Consider the following 24,750-nt stretch of genomic DNA (forward strand, 5'->3'; position numbering starts at 1 on the left):
TGTGTGTTAACGTGTTACAGATATGAATCTCACCACAATGGGAAAACAGTTTGTACCCATCGCTCTGAGAGACAGGAGTGTGTTTATCCCAGCGGGAGAGCTTCAGCTTGGTGTTTTTCTCCCACAATGCACCATCACTGAAACGCAGCTCTGCCATGTTTGTGCCCTACTTGCAGGCGCGTTCTTGCAAATCCCACCGTACTTGTTGGCAAACCCCGCCCTTCACGTGTTAGGATTGGCCGCGCGCCCATGCTCAACAACCCTTGCATCGCCTCGCGCGAGCTGTGACATCTGACCAATCAGAGCGCTCGAACGCTACGCGGGGCGGGTCTTCCCAACAAGTTCTGTGGGATTCGCCTCGCGGATTGATATTACTGCCGTACAGAAGTCGATAGCTAGCTTAGATGCAGCGCTAAGTTCAGATAATGGTGATACAGTACTGATTGAAATGCACTTTTAGAATTTGTACGCAAGCTTATCGGAAAAGCGCCTTTTACGATGTCGGTCAACACCCAGGGTAAGTCGAGTTTACTGAAATTATCGATAATGCTAAGTTTATTAGCTTGAAATGGATGGCTAATGCTAACAGGCTATAATAGACGTCAGGCCACAAACCGCACCGCAGCCATGGCTAACGTTAGCTTTAGCTCGGTTTGTCGCGAGCGCGTAAATAATAATATAATTGTATATTTTGCGACGAGTCGGGTCATATGTGTTACTTTTATGGGCGGTGTGCTTTTCTGAACGAATCTACCTTCCGCTGATACAGAAATATTTTATTTTGAGGCCCAAATCCGTCAGCGCCTCTGTTTACTGGTGACCGAACTGGAGAGTAGCAGTTGGAGCGAGTAATAAGGGTTGTAATCCTAAACGATAGAATAAGTAATGTATTTAAAATGGCGGGCTATTTGCTCTATTATACCCCAAAGTAACAGTTACAATCCGAAGTGAGATGTTAAAATGAACTTAGCCCTCATAACAACAGATGTCTGTTATGAGGGCAACGCAGCATCAACAATACCGATGTAAATCTCCCTCCATTCATTTCCCTTTGAAGACAATTACACAAATTTTGGTCGGTTCATTTATCTAAGGCCCATATCGCTATGTTAGTGGTTTTATTTATTTTCTACTTCCAGTTTTTAACTTGGTAACCTGACTCTGGATGTGTACTCAGTCATGAAGCAGCTGTCTTAAAAATTTCAGTTTGTCTCCAACAATAGCAGTAAATACTTATTTAGAACACTGTATGATGAAGTGTGTTCTTGTTATTCCTGTGTTGTTATGGGTATTTTTGACATAGAGGGTCTTTGGGGCTGCATGAACCCATTTATCTACAGTCCAATCCATATGTTGTCCTGTGGTTGCTCATTTTAAACTTGCTTAACAGGCAGGATGAAGTGAACCACGAGTGTTGCATACTTAATGAACATCTGCCATTGTGCTCATCAGAGACGGTACGTGAAAACAAACTTGCTTTCTGTTGCAGATGATGGCCTTGAATATAACAAACCAGGTGCTGAGAGGTTGCGCAGAAGAAGGGGTGAAGATGACGACGATCTGGACAGGTATGTCAATGTGTCATCATCAATCTCTCACAGACGTATCCAGTAGAACAGTACTCTCCAACCCAGGTCTAGAAAGACAGCGATCCAGCAGGTGTTCTATTCTGCTGTTACATAGATGGCTTGTACCTTGTATTTCAAGTTCTCAGATGTGCTCTCAGGCACTTAGGATATGAGGTGCAAGCCATTCATTTAAGGGCAGGAGAGAAAACCTGCTGGAAGCCATAAACAAATGCATGTTGAGCATCTTGCTATTGAATAATCACTATCAGGTCAAAAGTCATAATATTGTGGTAAAACACTACCATACTGTTAAGGTCAAGTCACCCGCATGTTCACATTTAACACATGTATTGTGAATCATACAGAAAGGTTTAAGTTGGTATCAAATGTGCTTTATGCGTTAACTTTAGCTTCACACAGGAATTGAATGAAGCAGGACAGAAAAAAAAGACACTCTAATGCAATGTTGTTTGAGTGACAGAATGACTTTCGGCAAACGGTGATAAATAAGTCACTATTATGCTCAGGAGAATTTCATAGTGAGCCGCCAGGACTGAGCCAAAACATTGCCTTTAAACATTTGCCGCATGCATGCTCTCTTTGAGCAGCACCATGCTGGGATTTGCCCAGTTGTACCCAGTGTTCTGTTCACCACTGAGGAGTTAAAATGTTTTGCTTGCTCAAAGGCACATGCACTGGAGGTCCTGTGGGAGAGGGAGCAATTCTAAAATCATTTTCACCACTGAGTAGAGACCGTACACGTTGACTTTCTCATCACCAATTTCAGTGTGTAATGTCTTTGCTGTGCTGTGGCCTCACTTAAAAAAAATAAGGAGAATTTACTGGATTCAGTATATTATCACAAGTATATTCACTACTGTTTGTATAATTTTAATTGTTTTTATGTCTTAACTCAGCAGATACAGAAAAGTGTCAATGTTCACTAAATTTCTGTTTTGCTGGTATTCATGTGATTCAGATGAATGAAGCCAACGGTTAATGTTTCATGGAATCTGTACGGTTTATATTTCTTAAGTCACTCAAACAGTGTTGCCACAATCGATTGTTTATTCCTTTTTGCTATTTCTTTCTTAATGATACACTGTCATTTTTTTATGCCTGTAGGCTCAGTCTTTGTTTTGTTTTGGCTACATTAGCTCATTTTGCACAAAGGTTGTGATTGGTGATTTGAACAGGAAACACACTGGCACTTCTGCCCTTCATTATTCAGAATGGTGTGGTTATTAATCTTGGAAAGATGACATTGCAGTAAATGCCTTCCTCCAAAGAAATTGCCTAAAAGAGCTGAAATGTTTCCCTGCTGCACTCCAATCTTGTTAATTCATCCTCTTCGTCCTGCTCTCAATACATCAGAAATAGACATTAATAATTAAAGTAATAATTTTTCCTAAAATCCTAGTTACAAGGAGATGACTATCACATAAGGCCTGTGTAATCTGGTGTGTACATGTTTATAATACTGTCTGATTATCTAGCTGTGCTTACCTTGTTGTGTCTTTCTTTACAAAGTGATTTGGAAGAGAATCTGTTGGGGGAAGATTGGCTGGCAGGTAAAAAGGTAAGAACAAATAATTCCTAAGTTTCTCTTTATTTCTCACTTGTTATCAAAGCAGCATCTGTCTTATGAGTATGGTTTATTGTTTAGGAAACTAAATAAAATCCAAACCATGGCTGTTTGCAATGGTAGAACATTTAGATACAGTCGACTTGTAGCAGGTGGCTCCTCCACAGGGGGAATTATTGATGTGATCCAGGAGGAAGTACAGTGGACAAAAAAGAACTGTCTTGACCTGCCCAGATTGCCTTCACCACATGGGAATAAAGCCTCCTCTGGGTTTAGAGGAGGTCCCCTGCCCCCATCCCTAACACATATGCATACAAACACACACACACACACATCTGATAAAGTGTGACATACAATTTTAGATGAATTGAATAAAATGTTCCTTTGTAGGCTGATGTGATGTGTTTGTTTTCATGTCAGAATCCCTCCGAGGCGTCAGATGAAGAGCTGAATGATGACCTTCTACAAAGTGATGATGATTTTGAGCAGGATATGAGGTATGCCCGTGTTAAGTGTTAAAGTTTCGGTCCCTTTTAATATTTTTCACTTTTGCACCTAATACAGTTTTTTTGGTATGATTTTCTTCTTTTGGTTTCAGCGGTCAGAATTTGAGCCTCAATGCCACGTACAACTTGGGCACATCCTATGAGCAGCAGGACGACTTGGAGGGAGCAGTGTACACGGATGATGTTGTGAACCTCGATACAGAGGCCTATGAACAAGGGGAAGTAGAGGAGGGGTACCAGGATGAAGAGGAGTACACAGAGGAATACAACCAGGGAGACAACACAGAGATGCCTGAAGACCAAATGGATTACAGCAAAGAGCTCGATGAGGGGGACGTCTACCAGGATGAAGTGTTAGATATCCAAATCAATGAGCCATTAGATGGTGAATTTCAAGTGAGTGCTCACATTTGCTTACTCGCGAGTATGTGTACAAAACACACACACATACACACACACACACACACACCCTCTCTCTCTTTCTGTCTGACTCTTTTGTATCCAAGAGATAGTGTCAGTTTTCTTGTCATGGTATAGGGGCGGCAAAGATTGAAAATCCATTCACAAGAAGGAGATGTAGCTTGACGTTGTGAGACAGGAGAGGATTAGATTCATTATCACTTCCCTGCAGTTAATTTCTCCATCTTGCTGACAAAGTTTGTATTGACAGCTTGTTTGGCACGAGGTAATGCTCTGCTGTCACTTCCAAAGCCCCGTGCCATTGTGACCTTGGGCCCTGTATCTTTGGGGGTGTAAGAGGCTGCTTTGTGTCGGGGAGATGTGCTGCCAATCGGGGGAGGTTAATGTGGGGGGGCTTTTATCTCGGGCTTTCGACTGGATCTGATAAAGTCTCACGCAGGTGAAAAGATTATTGACCTTCCCGAGGACACCCCATACAGTTTTCTAATGATTGATGTGAGTTTCCCTTTCATTTGTTTCCCTTCCCTCTTACCCTGGACTAAGAGGATCAAAGATAAGACCAGATCCATGTGCAAATGTCCGTTATGGTCCATTTACCAAGGTGTGATGGTGTTTGGTAGCTGACAGAGATGCATTAGCCAACCTCCCTTTTCCAGACCAAGATAAGATGTTGACCTTCTTACTGAGGGTGCACAACAGTAGTGAGAGGCCTATTTTGGAAAACGGTCTGCAGGTGCTGGTGTGCATTTGTATTCTTATGTTTAACTGTTTACAAGGTCACTAAACTGCTTGGGCTTGACATTTGTGATTTCCATGGTATTCTATGTGGAACAGTTTAAAGGATTAAGCTGTTGTGTTCCCTTGGGGCACCCTGTCCATCCATCTGCTTTGCCGAGTTTTTTCTTTTCTGCATTAATATGTGTGGTTGTTTGGCAGGTTAATGGAGCGTTACACCAAACACCATTGCCTGACCTCCAGTCTGACCTTATTTAGCGATGCGTTTTGTTATGCACTAGCTGCACGTTTGACTTACCAGGAACTCTTGCACTACTTATGTGGCACATTTGTTTTGTTCGCCAGAGCAAATTTAAGCAAGAAAACCTAGGCAGTTGTATTCAAGATTTGGAGGTAGCAAATTAATCACGAGTTAGTTTGAAATGTTGTTATGGCGTAGCAGAAACTGATTCGCCGTCTCCCAGAATGTTGGAGTCCATGGTGCGTTTGGAACAGAGTCATGAAGGCACTGGCGAGGCCAATGAAGGAGTGATTTGTGAGGAGTTAGTCGATGATATTTTCACCATCAGTGAACCGAGGAGGAGTGTTTTTATCTGTGCCTGCATTTCTGTATATCATGTCAAACATTTACATCTCATTGAATTTCAAATGCTGTCAGGAATAGTAATGAAGCCTTGCTCCCACTGTTATGCTAATTTGGGAGGTTCCATGGTGCCGCCCCAAAATCCTCTTCGTAATATTTTAATATTTGTCTCTGTTCTTTGTATTTCTCCTTTTTTTCCCATAAACAATCTTAAATTTCCTGCTGCCTCAATCCAAAATACTATTAAGTTTATTATGGTTAGACACAGTTGTAGCTATTAACCAAATAGGATTTCTAAGACAGTGTAAAAAAAATGTTTTGAATGCATAACGGCATAATCCAGTCAAGATATTTATATAGAGTCAGCTATTTCTTTTTTTATTACGACGTTGTGCCATGAATCAATATGGATTAACTATGTGTTCTTTGAAGGATGATGACTACTCAACAACCTATGCTGATGAGCCACAGAATGAACATGGAGGGGAACAGGAGGAGGCCCCAGAGGAGGAGGAGGTTGGGGGAGAAGAGCAGCAGGAGGAGGAGGACGGTGCCGGGGGCTCTCGGATCTTTGACAAAGACGAGGTGAGCACAGACTCAGACACCTAATTGACACATTCTGTTGCAGTGATGCATTGATTGGATACATTTCGAAGGGCAGCTGTAGAAAACTAATATAGGTGCTGTAGGCGGCTGATCATACATTACATATATCACACATATCATATATAGATCATATATTTTCCTTCAACTGTTCATATTTTAATTTTTGTGTTGGTCGCTGTGAGAAATGCCTGTTGTAGAGTGCGGTGTTCAACCTTAACACTTGTCTTTAGGTTGAGAATGATGCTCTGCGTGATGAAGAAACAAAGGAAGAATCTGATGAAGAGGATGATGACGATGAAGAGTCTGGTCGTTTGCGATTCAAATCGGAGAGAAAGGACGGCGCCGTCGTGCGGTTGTCCGATGCCTGCACTAAAAGGAGGAACATCCCTGAAACACTAGGTACAATTTATTCCTGCCATTCATACTATGAAGCTGATGAAACATTGTTCTGAGCCTTATGCCCCTCTGTACATTATGTCATGGTTTAGGTTAAATGTTTGTCTCATACTGCAAAAATACAAAACGGATTAAAAGACAGTCTGACACCGTATTAGAAAGCTCAGTCAATCAGACCACAGGTGAAGATCGTTTTGCTAAACGACCTGGCTGAGCTCTGCAGGCCCATTCCTGGAGGATGGAACAGGAGTGCAGCTGGCCAGTAGAAAGGCTCTCCAAACTACAATAGGGTCACACTACTTAACATGGACTTGAGTATGTTTCCCAGTTTAAACTTTAAGATTTTTTTTTTCTGCTCACCTTTCAGAACTTTCCGAGCAGGCCAAGGCAGACCTGATGGAGTTCGAGGAACAGGAACGGCAGAAAAGACAAAACCGTTATGGAGGCAGAGGGAGAGGAGGAGGAGGAGGGCGTGGTAGAGGAAGAGGTTTTCAGTCATTTGGAATGGGAGATTTCAGAGGTGTTGGAGGAAACCGGGGACGAATGAATGATCACAGGCAACCAATGATGACAAACATGGGCATGCAGGTAAACAACACAGGCATTCACCAGATGTGGTATGTGCTAACAGAGACGAGCAGCTCTTTAAGATGACATGAAGGGAGCATAAATCGCCACTGGATCAAATCATTTAAAATAACTTATGACCCGGCCTCTTGTAATTGTACTTGTTTAGTTGCTGTCTCTCACTACCATCCATGCCAACATTCTGCTATTACTTATCAGTGTTGATGAATGGATCATAGCTCAGCATTTGCACGAGTCCTTTTCAACGGTGTTAGACAAAACTTGTTTATTGGCCTTGGATTTATTTAACTTTTATTAGTGTCGCTCCAAGCATGTAATCCTTCAGCTTACATAGTTCATCAGTTCATACAGAGCCTGAAGATCGAGAGGAAAGACAATATTGATATTTTGGACTTGCTTTAATCTTTGATAATAGGCAATGAAGTGCCAACAAAACCGACATTCTGCTGCTGCTTCTCCTAACTGTCTCGAAGGTTGTGCTCCTTGTTCAAGCTGGATGATTTTTTTCAAAAATGGTGATCTGCTTTGTGCCGTTCTTTGGGCCCAGTTCATCTTGATTTCTTTCAATTATTTCCTCATTAATTATAAATTATAGCAATATTCTATAGCTGATAGTAGCTATTGCTTACTTAAATGGGATACATTGTGATCCTACCAGAATTACTTATTAAATGTAAAATGGTCTCCGCTTTTTTGTCACAACTGTGAAGAATCTGTGTGTTTAATCTTCAGCCAGGGCTTCACTTAATTACTTAAAGACACGATCATCCCTCCCATGAATTGACATGTTTGTTTGTCAGTGTATGGCTGCAAGCTAGGATGGCAGATTCCTCCCAGAAAGCAATGTGTCTTGACAGGTTGTTTGGGTTTTCCCTCCTCTCTTTCCTCTTCTCTCTCCAATTAGCAGCCATCCTCCCGAATGCCTCCTCCTCATCAGGCCCATCAGCAGCTCCTGCAGTCCCAGCAGCAGCACCACTCGGCGCGTCCAAGAGGACCCCCTCCGTTCCAAGAGCACGGGAGCCCGCTGGCCCAGCAGCCTCTTCAGCCCCTGATCCCCCCTCACATGGCTCACCGTTCGCCACCGTTGCGGCCCCAGATGGAGCCGCCACCGCGCATGATGAGCCCCCCACCGCCCAACTTCCCTCAGCATCACCAGCAGCAGCCGCCACAGTCCAAAAATATCCACATCAACCCCCACTTTAGAGGCCCGGCATCGTCCTCAGTACAAGGTACGCTCAGATTGACTTAATCATTTAACACAGAATACATCTTTATGTCTCTAGAAGCATTTCCCCTATCGTCCAGAATTTTCACCATCAGTAGAATTTATGAAGATGTAAATGATCAATGTTTTGGCGGGTATCCTTACACTCTCCTGAAAGGTGTCTGGATTAGAATGTCATTTTGTTGTTTGCTTGAATGACAAGTGAATAGCCCTCTCAGCCAGTAATGGGTTTATCTTCCATATTTTTTCTGGTGGCATCACCATTTCATTCCCTGAGATGGGTTTATCTGGCCTGTCTGTCCAGGCTGAGATTGAAATTTTGTTAGCGAGGCGTGTGCGCACGCGTGTGTAAGTGTGTTATGGGATTGCACTGCCAGTGGTGGGGGTTTGGGTTTTGAGAGGAAGATGTGTACTGAAGGATCAGGGATTGCCTGTGGTTATGATTAAATGTGTGCATGTGTCTCCTGTTCTTTGTTTATTTTAGTGGCTGTTTCAGTTGAAGGTTTTCCAGGTATAGGCGTCGACACAGAGGTGTATTTAACCAATTCTGTGGTAGCATGCCTGAAAGTCCTTGTAACTGAAACATACAGTGCCAAATGACATCACACAACAAATGTTTTTTTTTAATTTCATTGCTAGAATTTGAGAAATGATCCCCATACATTTTATATTCTATTACGCTTCTGTCCTGTTCCCATGTAGTGTAAAATTTTACTTAATGCCTGAGTAACGGCTTTAAGCGCTGAGGTGACTAATGGTCTCCTCCCATTCTACTTACCACCCTTTCTGCCTACTACCTCTTATTTTAATCTTTCTCCACCTTCCTCCACCTCCTTTTCTCTCTCTCTCTCATTGCAGTGCCCTTGATGCCTCCTGCTCAGAGCCAGGCCAGACCTGCTGTGGGTCCTCAGAGGTTCCCTGTGAGTAGCAGCTGCTCCTCTCTCCCTCCCCTTCCCCTCAATCTCTCTCCCTCTCTCCGCACGGTTGGCGTCCCTTATGCAAGGGCAATATTATTACGGCAATTAGACTGCCTGCCCTGGTCAAATACTTTTCGAGCAAATCTGTAAACACTGATACGAGTCTGGCTGCACAACTGGAAATGCTAGATAGGGGCTTTAGGCAATAGACGTTTGGAGGAAGGGGCTGCAGTAGCGGGACTTAGTTAGCAACTCTTCATGGATGGGCTGAAGCTCAGACCAGCCAGCTTGGCACATAATGGAATTGTGAAACCAGGATACACTGAGAGTTAAAATTCACTTTCCACAAGTTTATGTCCCAAAGGCATGGAAACCTTTTTTATACACATTTTGAATAAGTGGATGGAACACGGTGGTTGGATGGGGCTGGTTTCTCCTTTTTTGCATGGTGTATTCTGAAGGCTGAATTGCTCATCAGAGAAAAAAGATCTCTAATCCGTGTAAGAAAGAAGGTCCTTCATTTCAGTCACAGAGAACCAATAGTTGACAAGTTCCTTTAAGGTAATTAATAAATGGTTCATAATTACTTGATAGCCATTCAGCCAGATGCATTAAGTAACTTCATCCTCCTAATTGAGGATGCCGAGGCATCAGGTGTTGCTGATGCTCACTGGCATGTTCCTGTCAAGTGTGTTTTATATGGATTTATGCAAATCAGCTGTTGAAAAATAGCTGCATCCAATTGCATTCATATGGATTTACAAACCCTGTTGACAAATGAGATACAGCATTTATATTTGAGTCCATCTCAATAAAAAAAAAAGAACATTTTTATTCATATCTCGTTCAACCTGTCCAATCAATGTCTGTGTCATGCAATTCCTGTTCCCTGAAGTCTGTCATTGTGGTAGATATTGATAGCACGGTTGCAGAGAGCTGGTTCAGCTCTTATCTGAAAGTGGGCGGTGGGGTTGGAAAGGTATCCAGACAAGCGGCTGCTCAACAGCATAGTGTTGGATTCTCCCGCTGTCACTCACATTTAGGCTACTGTTGCCAAGGACACAATTTGAAATGCAGGTGACATACCAGCCGGCAACATTCCATTTACCATTGGGCACCTGATTACTCGTGATTATCATACATTATCATCCCATCAAATTTAATTGTTAAAAAGACCGGGTGAATGGGGGTCATAGCCTCTAGTATCACTGCATTTCATTACTGCATTTTGGTGGGGACTGGTTTTGAAATATTAATCTGGCTGCCAATTAAAGTTCAGAATATTTGATCAGATTTGATAATGACATTCTGTCTTCACCGCAAAATAGATGAAGATGCCACCAGCCATAATGGCAGATCTCAAGCGGTTCATTGTGCTTTGACCTCAAAAGACAGGATATGTATAAACTACAAGTCTGTATTGATACAGCCTGTAAAAAAAAAAAGCTGTTGAAACTCAGAAACAAAAACATCTCATTAAACCCACAATTCTATTCTTTATTTAATAGTTTGGCATTTAGCTCCTCGCCATTAAATGACAATTGTCTGTGTTATTCACTGTGCTGAGAACTATCTGAACATCTGTTACATCTTGGGAAGCCGCAGCTTGGTAATCAAGGATTAACGGCGAGAGGATGAGCTCTGTGATTTGAGAGGTATTATATGGACACCAGAATCCTCATTGTGCAAACCTGTCGGCCTGACCTTTAGAGCAGCATGATGGCACCCCCAATAACAATGTGATCCCCTGTCTTTGCAAGCCCCTTTGATTAACTTTCTGTTAAGCAACTTTTCGAGACTCTGGCCCTCTAGCTTTCAAACAGCTCTCCTCTCTAAATACCACCACGCAGCGGTGGAATAAAGATGGATTAAACCTTGATAGCATCTTAAGTAATTTACAATAGGCTCGGAGGAGGCAAGCAGCCTATTTGTGTAAGTGCCATGTGTTGAATAGCAGGTTAATTTTTCAACAGAGATGGATGTTTAAAAGAATAAAGGAGACGGTTATGAGGGCGGGTTTGAATTCCACAAAGGGATTATGGGGTTATCTAGTTTTCCTTGGAAGGTAGATGAGCAGGTGGCGCGAATGCAATGAGTTGAAAGCTGTCGAACATGCAAAATGGGTGAAACAAAGATGAGGGCACTTCATTCCCCTCTGAAATGCCCTTTCCTTGTTAGAGACTTAGGCTTTTAGACGATTTATCAACAATGCCTCCACGATGGTTAATACAGGTATTCTCTGAAATTCATGCTGAAGGCTTTCTTAAATAATAGCTTTCATATATTACAGGTAAAGATTCTTTTTAGTCATCCTAGCCTGTATGTTGCTCGCACTTTGCATCTGATACAATACCCAACCTCAAATTCCCAATTTATTAGTTAGTTTGTGATTATTGAGTTCCCAGTATGTCTAATAATTCATGAGTTGTGTGTTTTTGTTTTGTTGTTTATTTTATTTTTTGTCTGTCTCCAGGGTCCAGGAGACTTCCAGCAGCACATGCCGGGTAATTTTGGTCAGCCCCAGCGGCCCCCTCATCATATGGAGCCCTTTAGGAACCAGCCACCTCAAGGCCCTCAAGACAGAGAGCCCCTCTTTATGGGAGGTGAGTGTCACACACAGCCTTTACAATTGTTAAAAAGCTCTCTTAGCATACTTAACCCGACTCGGCATCACCTCTGGCAGTATACCTACAGGGTATGCTGCCAGCGTTCTGGTGCTGCTCTATTAGCAACACTCATGTTATATGTATGTGTACATACATACATCTGAATGAGCCTTGGAAACTACATTCAAGATTTATATCCTGAGTTTTTTTTTTTCATTTACTGATTTAATGCAGAATTAAATACGATCCAGTTGGTAGTTTATCCTCTTACACAGATAGAGATATAAACTTGTGTCTTCCTTGTCCCTTGTCAGATTGTTACACATGTGGAATATTTCTTCAAGGCAACAAACAAGAAGTTCACATCTCACTCCTTGTTGTTTGCTCTTTTCTCCTGTGGGCACAGAGCGTGGGGAATCGGCACGGTTTTCTGGGCAGCACATGTTTGACCACCAGGGCCCCAGTCCTCTGATGAACAACAACAACAACCTCCACCACCACCACCACCACCCCCCGCACCACCAACAGCAGCAGCAGCAGCAGCAGCAGCAGCAGCAGCAGATGCCCGGCCAGGGGCACATGGGCTTTGGCCCACCAGGGCCGGCCTTCAACCAGCCCGGCCAGGGGCCGATGGGGCTTTTTCCGAGAGAACCTCCAAGACAAAACCTCCCACCCCACCAAGGCCACCAGGGAATGCTTGGCTTGAATCAGCAAGGTGGTCCCCCCAACCAGCCCAGGCCCTTCATGGGCCCCCGTCAGCCCTATGGCCAGCAGCAGGGTTTTCCCTCTCAAGTCCAGTTTGGGATGCAGGTACGACTTAGAGTAAGTGATAATTTCAACTAATAGATGTTTGCCTTTGTGCCTGTATGTTCTGTGCAAATGTGTGTTTCCTCCCAAAGGATGCCCATATTTGCCTGATAAATATTTTATATTTTTACTTAACATATTTCATACCTGACACAGTTCTTGTCAAATTGGTCTCGTTTTTTTGTGCTACCACAAATGTATCAATTTTCCTGGGTTTCCTCTTGATGATTAGATTCTTACTACAGTAATAACTAGACTTGTATACATATGAAAACCCACGTTTTCTGCTAGTGAAGCCTGAAGGAGAGAGACTGTGATGAACCTCCACATTTTGTCAAGAGACATAGACAAGAGCTCCCCCTAGTGATGGAGTCATTATTGTGTTGCGTGGAAACACAAGCACACCAATGAGAGGTTAATAATATCAAACACGTGCCATGCAGTGTTGTGAAAGGGCACATAAGGACTAATATATTGAGGTCTTGAACACTTTGCACTGTGTGGCATATCTGTGGTAATAAATTGTTAATTTGTCATTTTCTAATATTATAGGGTTTAATGCACGGCCCTCCTGTCTCCCAGCTGCCACGCCACGAACCGCTGCCCCCTCATCAGCCCATGCACCAACATCAGCAACATCATAGGCAGGACTTGCCACAACATCATCAGCAGCAACATTTAAATCTCAATGAGCCGCACCCCATGATGCACCATGGCCAGAATCCCTTCCATCAACAGACGCATGGTAGCCCAAGGCAGATGACTCCCCGCCCTCAGAATTCCCTACTGCGGAACGCTAGCAACAGACAGAGGATGGTGAGCTGATAGACGGATCTATTTTCTGCTCACGCTGATTAATTTAGTAGTAATATACAAGCTGCATTCGACTGACTTCATTTACTACAGGTTGCTCAATGAGCTCATCAATTAAAGCATATTATCAAATTGATCCATTGATCCCTGTTAAGATGCTCCTGATTATTGTGACTTCATCAAATGCTTCTGTTTTGCCCGTTTGTTAGAACTCACCTGCCTCAAAGCAAATCCTTCCTCAGCGCAACAGCAACCTCCGGGAGCTCCCTGTAGCACCTGGCAATGCAAACATGCACAGTCCCCGCCCCACTGCCACCCCTGCCTCCAATGTCAGGCCTGTTGCCAGGGCAACGCAGGGGGTGCGACCCGGGCAGAACATTCAGCCGGTGCTTGGCGGTGGCAGAGGAAGAGGCCAAGTTGCTGCCAAGGCGGCGCCGCAGCCTGGAGGAGCAGGGAGGACAGTGGTTCACAAGGAAACCCCACAGTCCAGCACGGTACCACAGGTCCGCTCTTAGCCCTCACACTAAAAATAACAATGAAAATGTATTTTGTGTACTGACATGTTACCAGAGCAAATGTGCCTGTATTTTTTATTTTTTGTTATCGTAATCAAAATTCGTACTTCAGAGTGTATGTTACTTTTACATTTTCTATTTTTTTCCCCCATTATCCTTGTCAAAGTCAGTGACGCAGAAATGGTAGAGCTCAGTCAAGCATATTAGTGTGCTGAAAAGGACTCGCATTTATTAATCTCACCGTTATAGGGTTGTAATGACAGCAGTCGCAGTCCATTGAAAAGATCAATTCCATCACCTATTTCTCTAGGGTTTTGACTTTCATTACAGCTGTCATACCAACCAATGTGGTTCAAAGGAGCAGTGGCTAACAACTCCCCTTCCAATCTGTGTAGACAGTGATTTATCAATTTGTGTTTTGTGCACAGGACCCTGATGAGGACGAGGAGACGCGGCAGTACCGTAAAAAGATCGAGGAGCAGAAGCGTATGAGAGAGGAGATCCTGAAGAGGAAGGAGATGAGACGGCAGATGCAGGCGGGCGTCAGAAAGAAAGAGCTGCTCGATAGGCTGAATGCTCAGACAAACACTCAGAGCCCAGGCCCGGCTCCACCAAACATTTCACCTCCACAGCAGCATCCGCTAACGCCACAACCCCTACAACAACAGCAACAAGAACAAAAACAGCAACCACCACCACAGCAGCCACCACCACAGCAGCAACAGCAGAGACAGTTTACTCCCAAAACTCACCAAATATTAAAGACTCCTAATCAAGGAATGCAAATTCCTCCTAACGGCATGGAACAGACCCCAACGCTACGTCCCAATGTCAAAACACGCCTGCAAATGGGCAGGGGAAGTGGCCAGCAGCAACAGCTGCTCGGGCCTGGTCCAAACCAGCAACAGCAGCAGCAACAGCAGCAGCAGCAGCAGCAGCAGCAGCAGCAGCACCAACTACCACCACCACCACAACAACAACAAAATCCCCTGCAACAGCGAAGGAACATTGCTTTGCAGAACCAAAACAGGCCCGGCCCTCAGAATCAGTCCGTGCCAGTCCCCCAAAAAAACATCCCCACAGTGGGCTCTTTCCAGACCCATCCTCAAACACCCAAACCCGGCGTCAAAAGAACTGTGATGCAGCGGACCAGAAGTTCTAGTGGCCAAGCGGGTCCACAGGTGCCGCAAAAAGTCAGAGTCGTCAAACTTTCAGGAGCAGTGAGTGTGTTTCTGTTTCTTCTTTTGTTTTTGTGTCGGCATGCATTTGATACTCCACAGCTTATTCACCCACAAGTGAAATGACTTAAAACTAGAGATTCTTTTGCACCTTTTTTAAATGCCACTGATTTCCCCCAGAGTATCTGTTTTGTAATCTAAAACATGTCTAACCTATGGGAATGACACGCTGATGTCTGTGTCATTTTGGCAAATTGATCTGTGTAGAGTTTGCCTCTCTTAAGCTTTGGGAACTGGTATTTAAGCCACGATGCCTTCAGGTACATCTACCTTTAGAGCGGGACAGTATGACATTTATCTGTAGTGTTGGATACCTTATCAGTGCTCTTAAAGGTTGACATCCTCATTTAAGAGCAACAAAGAATTGCTTCAGAGATGGAGGTCTTGAAGAGGGTGGAACAAGAGTGACAAATGCTACGTGCACAACTTCATGTAATGTCAGATGAGCAGAGAGTTGGAATGATTCTTCCTATGTAGGGTGAATGATGGACAGTAATGGGTTAGTGCCCCCTTGTGGCTGCATTGGATTGATACATAGTTTGTTTCTTTTTTGGAAAAACCTAAGCATTACAGTATATTTAAGCTGTTTTGACGAGAGGAAAAAGTTATTAGTTAATTTCGCTGTAAGTGGTACGATTTTGGTTAATTTTGATGGTTTGTGATAGTTAGAATCCTATAAAGATTATTAAAGTACTAATTTAGTAGCATTGATGGAGCTAAACACATTGTTTTCATGCTGCATAACAAAGTCTGGACGGGATTTTTCTTTTACACTGTCATGCAATTTTAGTCTTATTTGACAAGTAACTGTTGCAGCCTTAATTTCAAATGAACCACAAAAATTACAAAGACGTGCAGCTGAAACAATCATACTTGCCGAGTTGGTAAGATGTAATAGTATTTGAAATAAGCTGCTTTCCATCCCGGAGGATCGTGCTACAGAGCCAAAATTGCAGGCTAGCTGCAGATGAAGATAACTAGGTGTCAGTGTACTATTAGAAAACCTGTGCAGACCTACCTGATGTGTCAGAGGGAAAAAATGGCAGCGAGGTAGAGAGAGAGAGAGAGAGATAGAAACTGAGAGGAATGGCTTTGGCTTGTAGATGCATTGAAAAGAAGATTATCTAGTCGTACCCTCTTCCACATTGTTCTCTTATCAACGGGTGCTTGACAGTGTTGTCTTCTCTCCCCCGCGTGTTGTCTCCCCCATCTGTCTTTCCATCAACCCATCTCTCAGGTGTGCGGCAACAAAAGAATGCCAATCCAAGACCCTTGTAATTAATCTTTCTTGGTCGGGAGGGGCACAATAATACCTGTGTAAGAAAGTTACCACTTTTGAGGATTTGGATTTGTATGGCTTAGGCACACAGATAAGAGGCAAATTATATTTTCATCAGGGATAATACAAAGCAGCGCAAGACACAAAAGCTTGTGGGGGGAGCAGGGGGGATTGGGTACACATCGAGAAGCTGTCGTTCCAGTGTAATGCAGCTTAGCATTTGAGGGATGCAATCAGGAGCTGTGATTTCTATAGCAGGGATTAATCCATTTACTCTCGACTGGGGACAGGTCGGAGATAGCGCTGCTTTTCTTCCCCTGTATTGATCTGTCACATCTCTCTGTAGAGTGGGAGAAGAGACGACCTTCAATTCCTCCCCGCACGTCAACACAGTTGAGCTGTGACTTTATTTGATAATGAGACCATCACCTTGTTGGGTTGTTCTTTATTCCCCACAGCCTCTCTGGAGGGGGATCCGGCTCCCAGGCTGGCACGTTTTCATTTTGCTTTGTCTCCCTGATGTCTATGAATTTGATGGTTTTTTTTCCCTAATTGCTTCATTTGAATAGAGGTTTGTGATGCATGTGAGCAGAGCTAAGAGCTGAAATGTAGTTTGAGGTTTAAAATGTTTTTTTCTCAATCTTCCCTGTCCAGAGTGGAATCGGGCCTGAGGCCACCAGTGAACCAGTGCAGCAGCAGCAGGGTCCATGGCCAACCAACCAGGCCAACCACGGCATCCAGAGGAAGGTCACCATGCCGCACACCCTGACCGGACAGCAGCCACAGGCCCTCGGTGCGACACCCCAGGCTGGCCGAGGAGGCGTGGGCAACGCGCAGCAGAACAGGGTACATAATAAATTTGAGGCCGACTTGTCGGTGCAGTAGATGCCTGCACCTAAAGAGTGTAATAACACCATGCGGTAAAGGCAGTTCAGAAATAAAAGCAGCTGAAACGCCTCCTGTAGAGTCGTCCTGCCCTGGCATTCACTAGACATACCAATCGAGCAGTGGTGGTAATAAGACAGGACAGTGTGCCAGGTGCAGGAGTATTGACAAGCTGAAAGCAGTGTAACACGGGAGGCTACACAGGGTCCCTTGGCCTCTCTGCACGCCTGTCACCACCAGGCTGCTGTCACAGTTACCATATTCACTGACGCTGACAGGGTAAGGCAGCCACCATAACGCTTGCTTGGCTCCTCTCCCTTTATGCTCCCCCGCCCCCAACACACACACACACACACACACACACAAAATCTCTCCCACTGCTTCCTCCATGCTCCCTCTCCCCCCTCCACTTCGTCTGCAGCTGTAGAAACATCAGTCGCAAGCTCACATGAAGATGCAACCTATGCACATGCCACGTATGCTTCATGGACTGACATTGATGTTCTATGTAGCGATATGATAAGTCAATCAAGTCAAAGCATGCCGTGTATGAGAGGTAAAAGACTAAAAAACGTCTGTGTATATTTTTGTTTTTGCTGAGAAAATGGCTCCCCTCCTCACGGCTCAATGCAGGATTAAAACATCAACACGCCTGTTCAAGCAGGAAAAAGGCTCAATCTGCGTTCTCATCTCTCTTCCCATCCCGCCCCATTTTCCCCGCATGTGGGTTCATTTTTCCCGCACATGCCTTTTGGTGCAGGTTGTCGTTTCGGCCCGGGGCCGCGGCAGAGGGGTTGCTGGGCCAGGGGGTGGGCAGATGGGCAGAGGTCGTGCGATGGCCACCAGACAGAGCCCACGAAGCGCCGAGAGGGAACGCTGCACCGTGTCCATCGAGGGTCTCTCCACATCGACCACCGACGCTCAGCTGCAGAACCTGCTCAAGTCCATCGGCCCCATCGAGGTACGTCACATTGAGATTCAGCTTATTGCATGAAGAACTCTTTTAAACACTTATTTTTAAATTTCACTTTGTAATAACAATAACCCCATTGTCAAGTGTTTAAACAGTAAGCATGTATATGTACTACCACATCTATTTATATGTAATAATACTAAATTACTAGATAATTCTGTGCACTGAGTAGTAGCATTTTCCTGTGATCCTACAGCGCCCTCTACTGTAGGCATTGTGTAGGTAGACAAACATGATTGAAATGGAATCATCTTCCCCACCCCCTCTCCCTCTTGTGGAAGGAGTAGAGGTTGTATTTGTGTCTTATCTTTATATGTGTCTCTCATTGCAGATGTTCAAAATGATGCCCCAGCAGAGGAAAGCTGTTGCCAAATTTTCCACTCCCCAGCATGCGGCAAGTTTTCAAATGAGCTTCCACAGGTAATCAATACCTCTTTCTATCCATTAGGTTCTTATCTCACTTAAACGGCCGCGGTAGCCCTCTGCATTTTGCCATTGAATTGAAAGTCTTTGACAAATTTGTACCTTGGCCCCACCGATGCAGCAGCTCAAACGTTGTCATTGCAAACCCCACACAGGCACATGATTGATTTGTCCCACATTGATGTGTCACTGATCGACGGATGAGGAGTGCGCAAAACAAAGGGAGAGTCCTCTCACAAGACGTCACGTTCTGGTGATGCGGGAGGCACCGCCCACATCCTGCGCACGGGAGCGTCTCCTCGTCTCTTTGGGGTTCGCTGACAGCCGCCGTCTCTGCACATGAAGCGTCAATCTTCATTCATCGCCCATCACCGTGGAACACTGAACACATCGATTTTTACCTGCAATCATGCCTGTGGTTGAAGTCGCCGTACCACTGACCGGTGGCGTTAAATGGCACCGGGGGGGCTTAATGGAACAATTAACCCTGGTGTAGTTTGTGAAGAATGTTTTGTGCATCTTACCTGGACACTAAAGCCACCGTTATTGTAGGATAATGGTTGCTCCCCTCTACAGTCAGATATACAATGCCATGAAAAAGATTGAAAGTTCACATTTGTAGTGTAGTCATTCTTTTTAGTGTTGGTGTTTGGCTGCATGGTGTGAATGCAGGTTGTGCTTGCGGTCGTGGCGCTGCTCTTCCCGTCTTTGGCCTGTAGATGGCAGCATTTCCTCACTTTTGGCACTTAACATCGTTTCCGTCTGGCCACTTTCAGATAGAGCCCCAGTCCATCGGATCAGGAGTTTGGGTTGAACGGCACAAACCCGTGGAGAACTTGGCTACACGCTGTCAACTCAGTGTGATGGTTAAACATCTGACACATTCCAGAGAGAGCCTGATCAGGCCGCGACACATTTAAGGTTATTCTATACTTCCAGAAGGGTTTGGAAATGTAAACGTCCCTGAGTTTCACAGTGCTGTCAGTTAAAGTGGTGCTTTTCTGACAAATTGGTCAGAGTATCTTTGGTTGTAGTTCGTAGAGTCATTTAAAAAGCCCCGTGTCCTAAAGGTCATTAGGTCTTTTAACTGTCACCTGAAGTGAATTCTGGGTTAAAATATTTCAGGTGTTTTTGACGCATGTTTTTTAGTTTGTATCTGATTTAAGAAGTAGTTTAGGTTTCTAATCTGTGCCGAGTGTGCTTTGAGGGTGTGTGTGTGTGTGTGTGTGTATGTTGGTGTGTGTGTGTGTGTGTTTTGTGGCTTTTTTTATAATCGCGTCAAGGATATGTATTGTTGTTGGGGGAATTGAACACACCAAACTGTTTCCTGTTAGCGATAGATCGGTGAGATCGGCTCCCAAATTCCTCTCAGGGTTCACGCCCACGTTTCCGTGACATTTTCAGAGTTGCTATAAACGTCGTATGTAGTCCCATCCTTAATAATCCATCTGAGTTTGTGTTACTATAAGTTGAAGCGGTGCCTTTATCACCCAGTCGATTTCAGCTGACATGGCACTTTTAATTGCAAACAATAAGCTGGTGTTGTAGGTGTTCGGCTTTACGATGAGAAAGGGAAACGTTCTCTAAATGCTTCGTCCCCCCGTGTCGCCCCCTTCTGATGGTTCAGACGTCCAGTGTTTGGGCTGTTTGTCGTTACTACTGTCTAATGACTCCCGTTTCTTTTTCTCCTTGCACACACACTCGTTAGGGAAGTCTTATCGCACTGCCCAATACTTTATGACTTACTAAAGTACTTGATGTGCATGAGTGTCAGTTTTGATTTGGTGAAGCATCATCAAAGTTTAAACATCGAGGGAGGAACAGTCACCTTTTCTTTGACGCCTCATAGTATTTTGTGTTATTGAGAGACGTAACAAACAAGCTCTTTAGACGACCGACAAGGGGTGACGTTTTTTGTTTTTCTCCCTCAAACATGACATATTAATCCATAGCAGCTTTCAGATCTGTTAAAAAGAGAAAAGTTCTGGTTTTATTCGTGTTTATTATTAACTCCCATCCAGAGCTGCGGCTGCTGTACGTTATCACTCAGTAGGAGGCGTAGCGAGGCGAGGGGGCAACCATTATCTCTAGCAAATGTGTACCTAACAACAGAACCTTCACTTCTATATTTATCCTTGTTAGATGTTTTTTGAGTTAACTCGTGTTGTATTCAACATTTTAATGTGTAAGAACCTGTTGACGTGTCCAGACATGAATCACTTGTAACATAGAACCAAAATGGAAGCCAATGTCCGGATCACATTTTTTCTGTTTATAAAGACGTTTGAGAAAAATCCAAGGGGAAATGAGAAAAATAAAAAATGGCGAATATACCGTGAACCTCTCAGGTATGTGAAGCCGGTTAAACTTTCTAGTCCAAAGATGTGTGTGTGGTTGTGTGTCATGTCCGTGTGTGTGGTGCTTTTAAGGCAAAGGGTCCTTTTTTTATTTGTGCCAGGTTTTAATGCTTTTGATACCAGTATTTTTAAAGTTCCTGGGTATTGACTTGACTTGATCTTAACACCTCGTAGCTCTTGAAGGGTTTCTCTCGCTGCCCGGTTACGATTCTGAGAGGACTGCCACTGAATTTTGGTGTTTCTGTCTTCAAGTTTTGTTTTGTATAAATTGAGTTAACGTTCACAACTGTCTCCCACAGTCAGGAAGCAGAGACGTTTGGTCCTGTCCATGAAACTGTGATGTCATACCAATGTACCGCTTCCAATATACAGTATAGTGTATATTAATCGCAACAGCACCCTTAACAGCTAACCCCACCCCCTATAATGCAGGATAATGTTTATAGTGACCGTGGAGGAGTTGACCATGTGTCCTGACTCTGGCTGTGCGTCTGGATGACATCATGGGTTGGGTTGTTGGTTCTCTTGGCTCGGAGCTTTGGGATACAGTTGTCCATAGTCACATTTGGCTTTAATTTGACCTAAAAACTTGAAATTTAGTGGTATTTCCTTTTTAAAATTACTTGAAATTAGCAAAGTAAAAGAAGGGTTTGAGAGCTGCACTCGCTCTTGAGGAGAGTCTGGGTTTGTACCAAAGGTTTGAGCACAGATGTGTCAAAGTGTTCCCTCTATGTTCCCTGGTGCCTCTAAACTCTTTGTACATTCTGAGGTTGTGTGGGTCTTTGTATGTTGTACAGTTGTTCTCTATTGACTTTTTGTTTGTTTTTGTACTTTTTTTGTTCAGTACTGAGCTCTAATGTGGAGGTGTGTGTTGCCTGACCGTGTGTATCCACTGCTGCTGCACTTCCTATTGGAGTTTAGTGCTCTAAAGTAAATCCTATGGATTTTGATAAAGTATCTGCTATGCTAGTTTAATGACTTATAAGACATAAAAGTTTTATAATACCTGAACAGATCCACATTGGATCTCTCTGTACCTTAACTTTAAGACGTACATACTTACTGTACATCTGCAACATGCTGCTCTGTGTCTTGGAGTAGCTTCTCTATGAGTAACAAACCACTAATGCACTTTAAAGTTCTCTCTTTGACATAGCCTCAGGAGGTTATTGGTGTACTTGATTCAAAGTGATCTGTGGAGACTTTCATCCTTCCTAATGTGACGGTGGTCACTCCAGCCCTTGGTTAATCATTGCCCCCCCCCCGCCACCCCCCCTTCACACTAACTGCCACCTTCTTCTCTATTGAGCAGGTCCCTTTGATGGCTGAAGGAATAACGTCCCTCTCTCCGTCTCTTAGGTTGAATCCAGAGCGGCGTCTCACTGCAGACTTCACCCAGCTGCCTAACTTAATACTTGTTATCCTTTAAAGGACCATACCGTAGATTTTGCATGTATTGGCTGATAGCTACATGTCACATTTACCTCACAGCTGACTACACTTAGGATCAAACTCCAAACTGTTTACTGGCATCCTGACGTTTGAAACTGATTGATTGGCGAGCTTTGTGTTTGCAGTTGCTGGTTCATTGAGGTTAAACATGTAAAGTCACTGTTATGGTCCTTTAGGATGAAAGTACTAAATGTGTGTAAACTGTTTATCTTGTTTTCTTGATTTTTCTACCCTCTGCATTTATTGTGATTTCCTCTCTGTTTCCCTTTTCCCATTTTTGTTTGGAGCGTTCAGTATTCCAGATTAACGTGCACACACACGTGCACAGTTCAGTGTTTGTCACAGGCTGGTTTGTCTTCACTGGAAGCACTGGTTTGGTTTTGGGGTTTTGATTTGATTTGATTTTGGTTTCTCAATCCAAAACACTTCACCTCTGGGCTCATTGAGTTGTCTTGTTGATTCAATCGTTTGGGTTTGATAGTAAATAAAATGTGCTTGTGATCCTCCAAACTACTAAAATAGACAAACTTCTGGTTGAACTCTTCCTCCACATGCTGGTGTGTGTTGTGAGAGTCGTCCCTCAGATTTGGGTGTGATTGGTGTAACAGTTGTGGTCCTCTTTCAGAGACGCGTGACCCCGGAGTGCAGCCGTGCTTTAACCTGTGTTTGCTTCCTTTAATGTCTTAGCTTCAGCAGGGGAGCAGAGCGGCGGCCATGTTGCCTTTTCATTACTGCTTTTCTTGCCGTCGCTGATTGTTTGACGGCTCCTCATCTTTCCCCCCTTTGATGCTGCCGTTGTTGAATGAACTGAAAGCTTCTGTATCGAGCAGGGTGGCCTTACCTGGACCGCCGTTGTTTGTTAACCCGGTGGATGGAGGTTTCCATCTCTGTGACGACAGCCGGGTTCACTGAGCTCATACGCGCACACACGTGTAACTCCAAAGTCGCTTTTTTTACGGCTTTCACTCCGCCCAAAGGTCACTCCGGCTTCTTGACTTTTCATTGTTTGGTTGGATTTTGAAACAGACGCAGCCGCGGGGTTTCCAGTACGCTGCGGCCATAAAGTGACTCAGATCGCTGAAAATCCAACCGCTTGAGTTTTGACTGAAACTGTTGACGGATCTTTGTGTGCGGTAGCTGCCAGTTTGCTGTGTGACATGAAGTCATCTGTGTTGTGTTGGAAAAATCTGAAAGCATTGTGCCTCATTTGTTTTGATGCTGTTTATGATGTAACGTCTCAAAGAGATGGAATGTTTCCTAAAGTGATGCCAGAAGTGAATTGGAAATAAACTTTGATCTACACAATGACATTGAGTTGTTATTTTTTTCATTGTCAATGGTAGAAACTGTTAGTGTGTCGTGTTGAAACATGTTTGACTCTTTATTATCCTTTGATTCTAGAGTAAAGGTGAAGTTTGACCGTTAGCTGAAGTCTGCTGACAGGTTTATAAAGACATTTATGTTTTATGTCTCGACTTAAAAGTGGAGACAGATACACAGAACCGCTTAAAAGAATAAGTACAAGAGGCCATCATTGATCTTCCGCATTGTGGCCATGTACACTTATGCAGTCACAGTCTCATCCAAAGCAACAAATGGGAAGGTTGGTGGGATCTCTCATACCATAGTGTGTGTTACAATCTGCATTTATGTTGCATTCGGATTTTTCTGGCATTACGCTTGTGTGAAGTAAACCTGTCTGCTGTCTGTCCACCTGTCTCTCTCATGTCTGTCTAGTCTCTGTCCATTGTGAGTCTTTGTAAAATCTGAATATCTTGTCTTGTCTTTGTCGTCCAGTCTGAGGATGTGTTGTTGTGATTGTGTCGTCATTGTGTCTTCTGACCCCTCGTGTGTTTTCATGTTCTCACCACTCTCAGCTTGGAGCGCTCTCATGGTGGAACAGCCCAGAAAGGCCCCGGCGGCTGCCATTTGCAGAGCTCGCATAGAAACAGAGTTTTTTTGTTTTCCAGAATGCCAGACTGTGCCGTGTTTGCAAATGTCAACATTTGTAAAAGCCGTTGTTGAGCTCCAGCAGACTGAGGGCCCCTGGAGGGATTAGCGGAGGCTCTGTTTACCTGCTCTGAGGAATGCTGCCCCGCACGGACGCCTTTGTATCTGTCAGGGACCCAAGGTCACAGCGCTGGGAGAGATGGGCCGCTTTGTCCCTCCCTAGTTTCCACCTCGCAATATCAACAGCTAAACACAATGTGGGTGACCTGGGAGAAGGAAATGGAATTCCTGCTCGTGTTGCAACACTTCAGAAAGCCACGTTC

General features: G+C 44.1%; 1 protein-coding gene across 3 annotated transcripts; it reads left to right on the top strand.

The window, feature by feature from the left end:
• Positions 1-360: 360 nt before the first annotated feature.
• Positions 361-23,782, top strand: rbm33a (RNA binding motif protein 33a). Of its 3 annotated transcripts, none has more exons than XM_076161064.1 (19): positions 361-517; positions 1,490-1,568; positions 3,099-3,147; positions 3,574-3,650; positions 3,752-4,055; positions 5,830-5,982; positions 6,234-6,402; positions 6,767-6,987; positions 7,892-8,216; positions 9,071-9,132; positions 11,603-11,732; positions 12,142-12,557; positions 13,095-13,358; positions 13,565-13,858; positions 14,299-15,090; positions 17,042-17,233; positions 18,033-18,233; positions 18,577-18,665; positions 18,824-23,782. In XM_076161064.1, exons 1-19 carry the CDS (start codon positions 499-501, stop codon positions 18,870-18,872), a joined length of 3,885 nt encoding a protein of 1,294 aa, XP_076017179.1. In that variant the 5' UTR covers positions 361-498; the 3' UTR covers positions 18,873-23,782. The 3 variants fall into 3 exon arrangements, with proteins under 3 accessions (XP_076017179.1, XP_076017181.1, XP_076017180.1); XM_076161066.1 differs by having other exon boundaries at positions 12,142-12,545; XM_076161065.1 differs by having other exon boundaries at positions 7,895-8,216.
• The last annotated feature ends 968 nt before the right edge of the window (positions 23,783-24,750 follow it).

Source organism: Genypterus blacodes, unplaced genomic scaffold (assembly GCF_046128005.1).
Source record: "Genypterus blacodes isolate CSIRO-AG114 ecotype Tasmania unplaced genomic scaffold, CSIRO-AGI_Gbla_v1 ptg000110l_1, whole genome shotgun sequence".
NCBI classification, from domain to species: Eukaryota; Metazoa; Chordata; class Actinopteri; order Ophidiiformes; family Ophidiidae; genus Genypterus; species Genypterus blacodes.

Coding starts and splice junctions, on each gene's coding strand:
- rbm33a (XM_076161064.1), top strand. Junction 4,056..5,829: donor CATTAGATGGTGAATTTCAA/GTGAGTGCTCAC, acceptor TGTTCTTTGAAG/GATGATGACTACTCAACAAC. Junction 11,733..12,141: donor AGAGCCCCTCTTTATGGGAG/GTGAGTGTCACA, acceptor CTGTGGGCACAG/AGCGTGGGGAATCGGCACGG.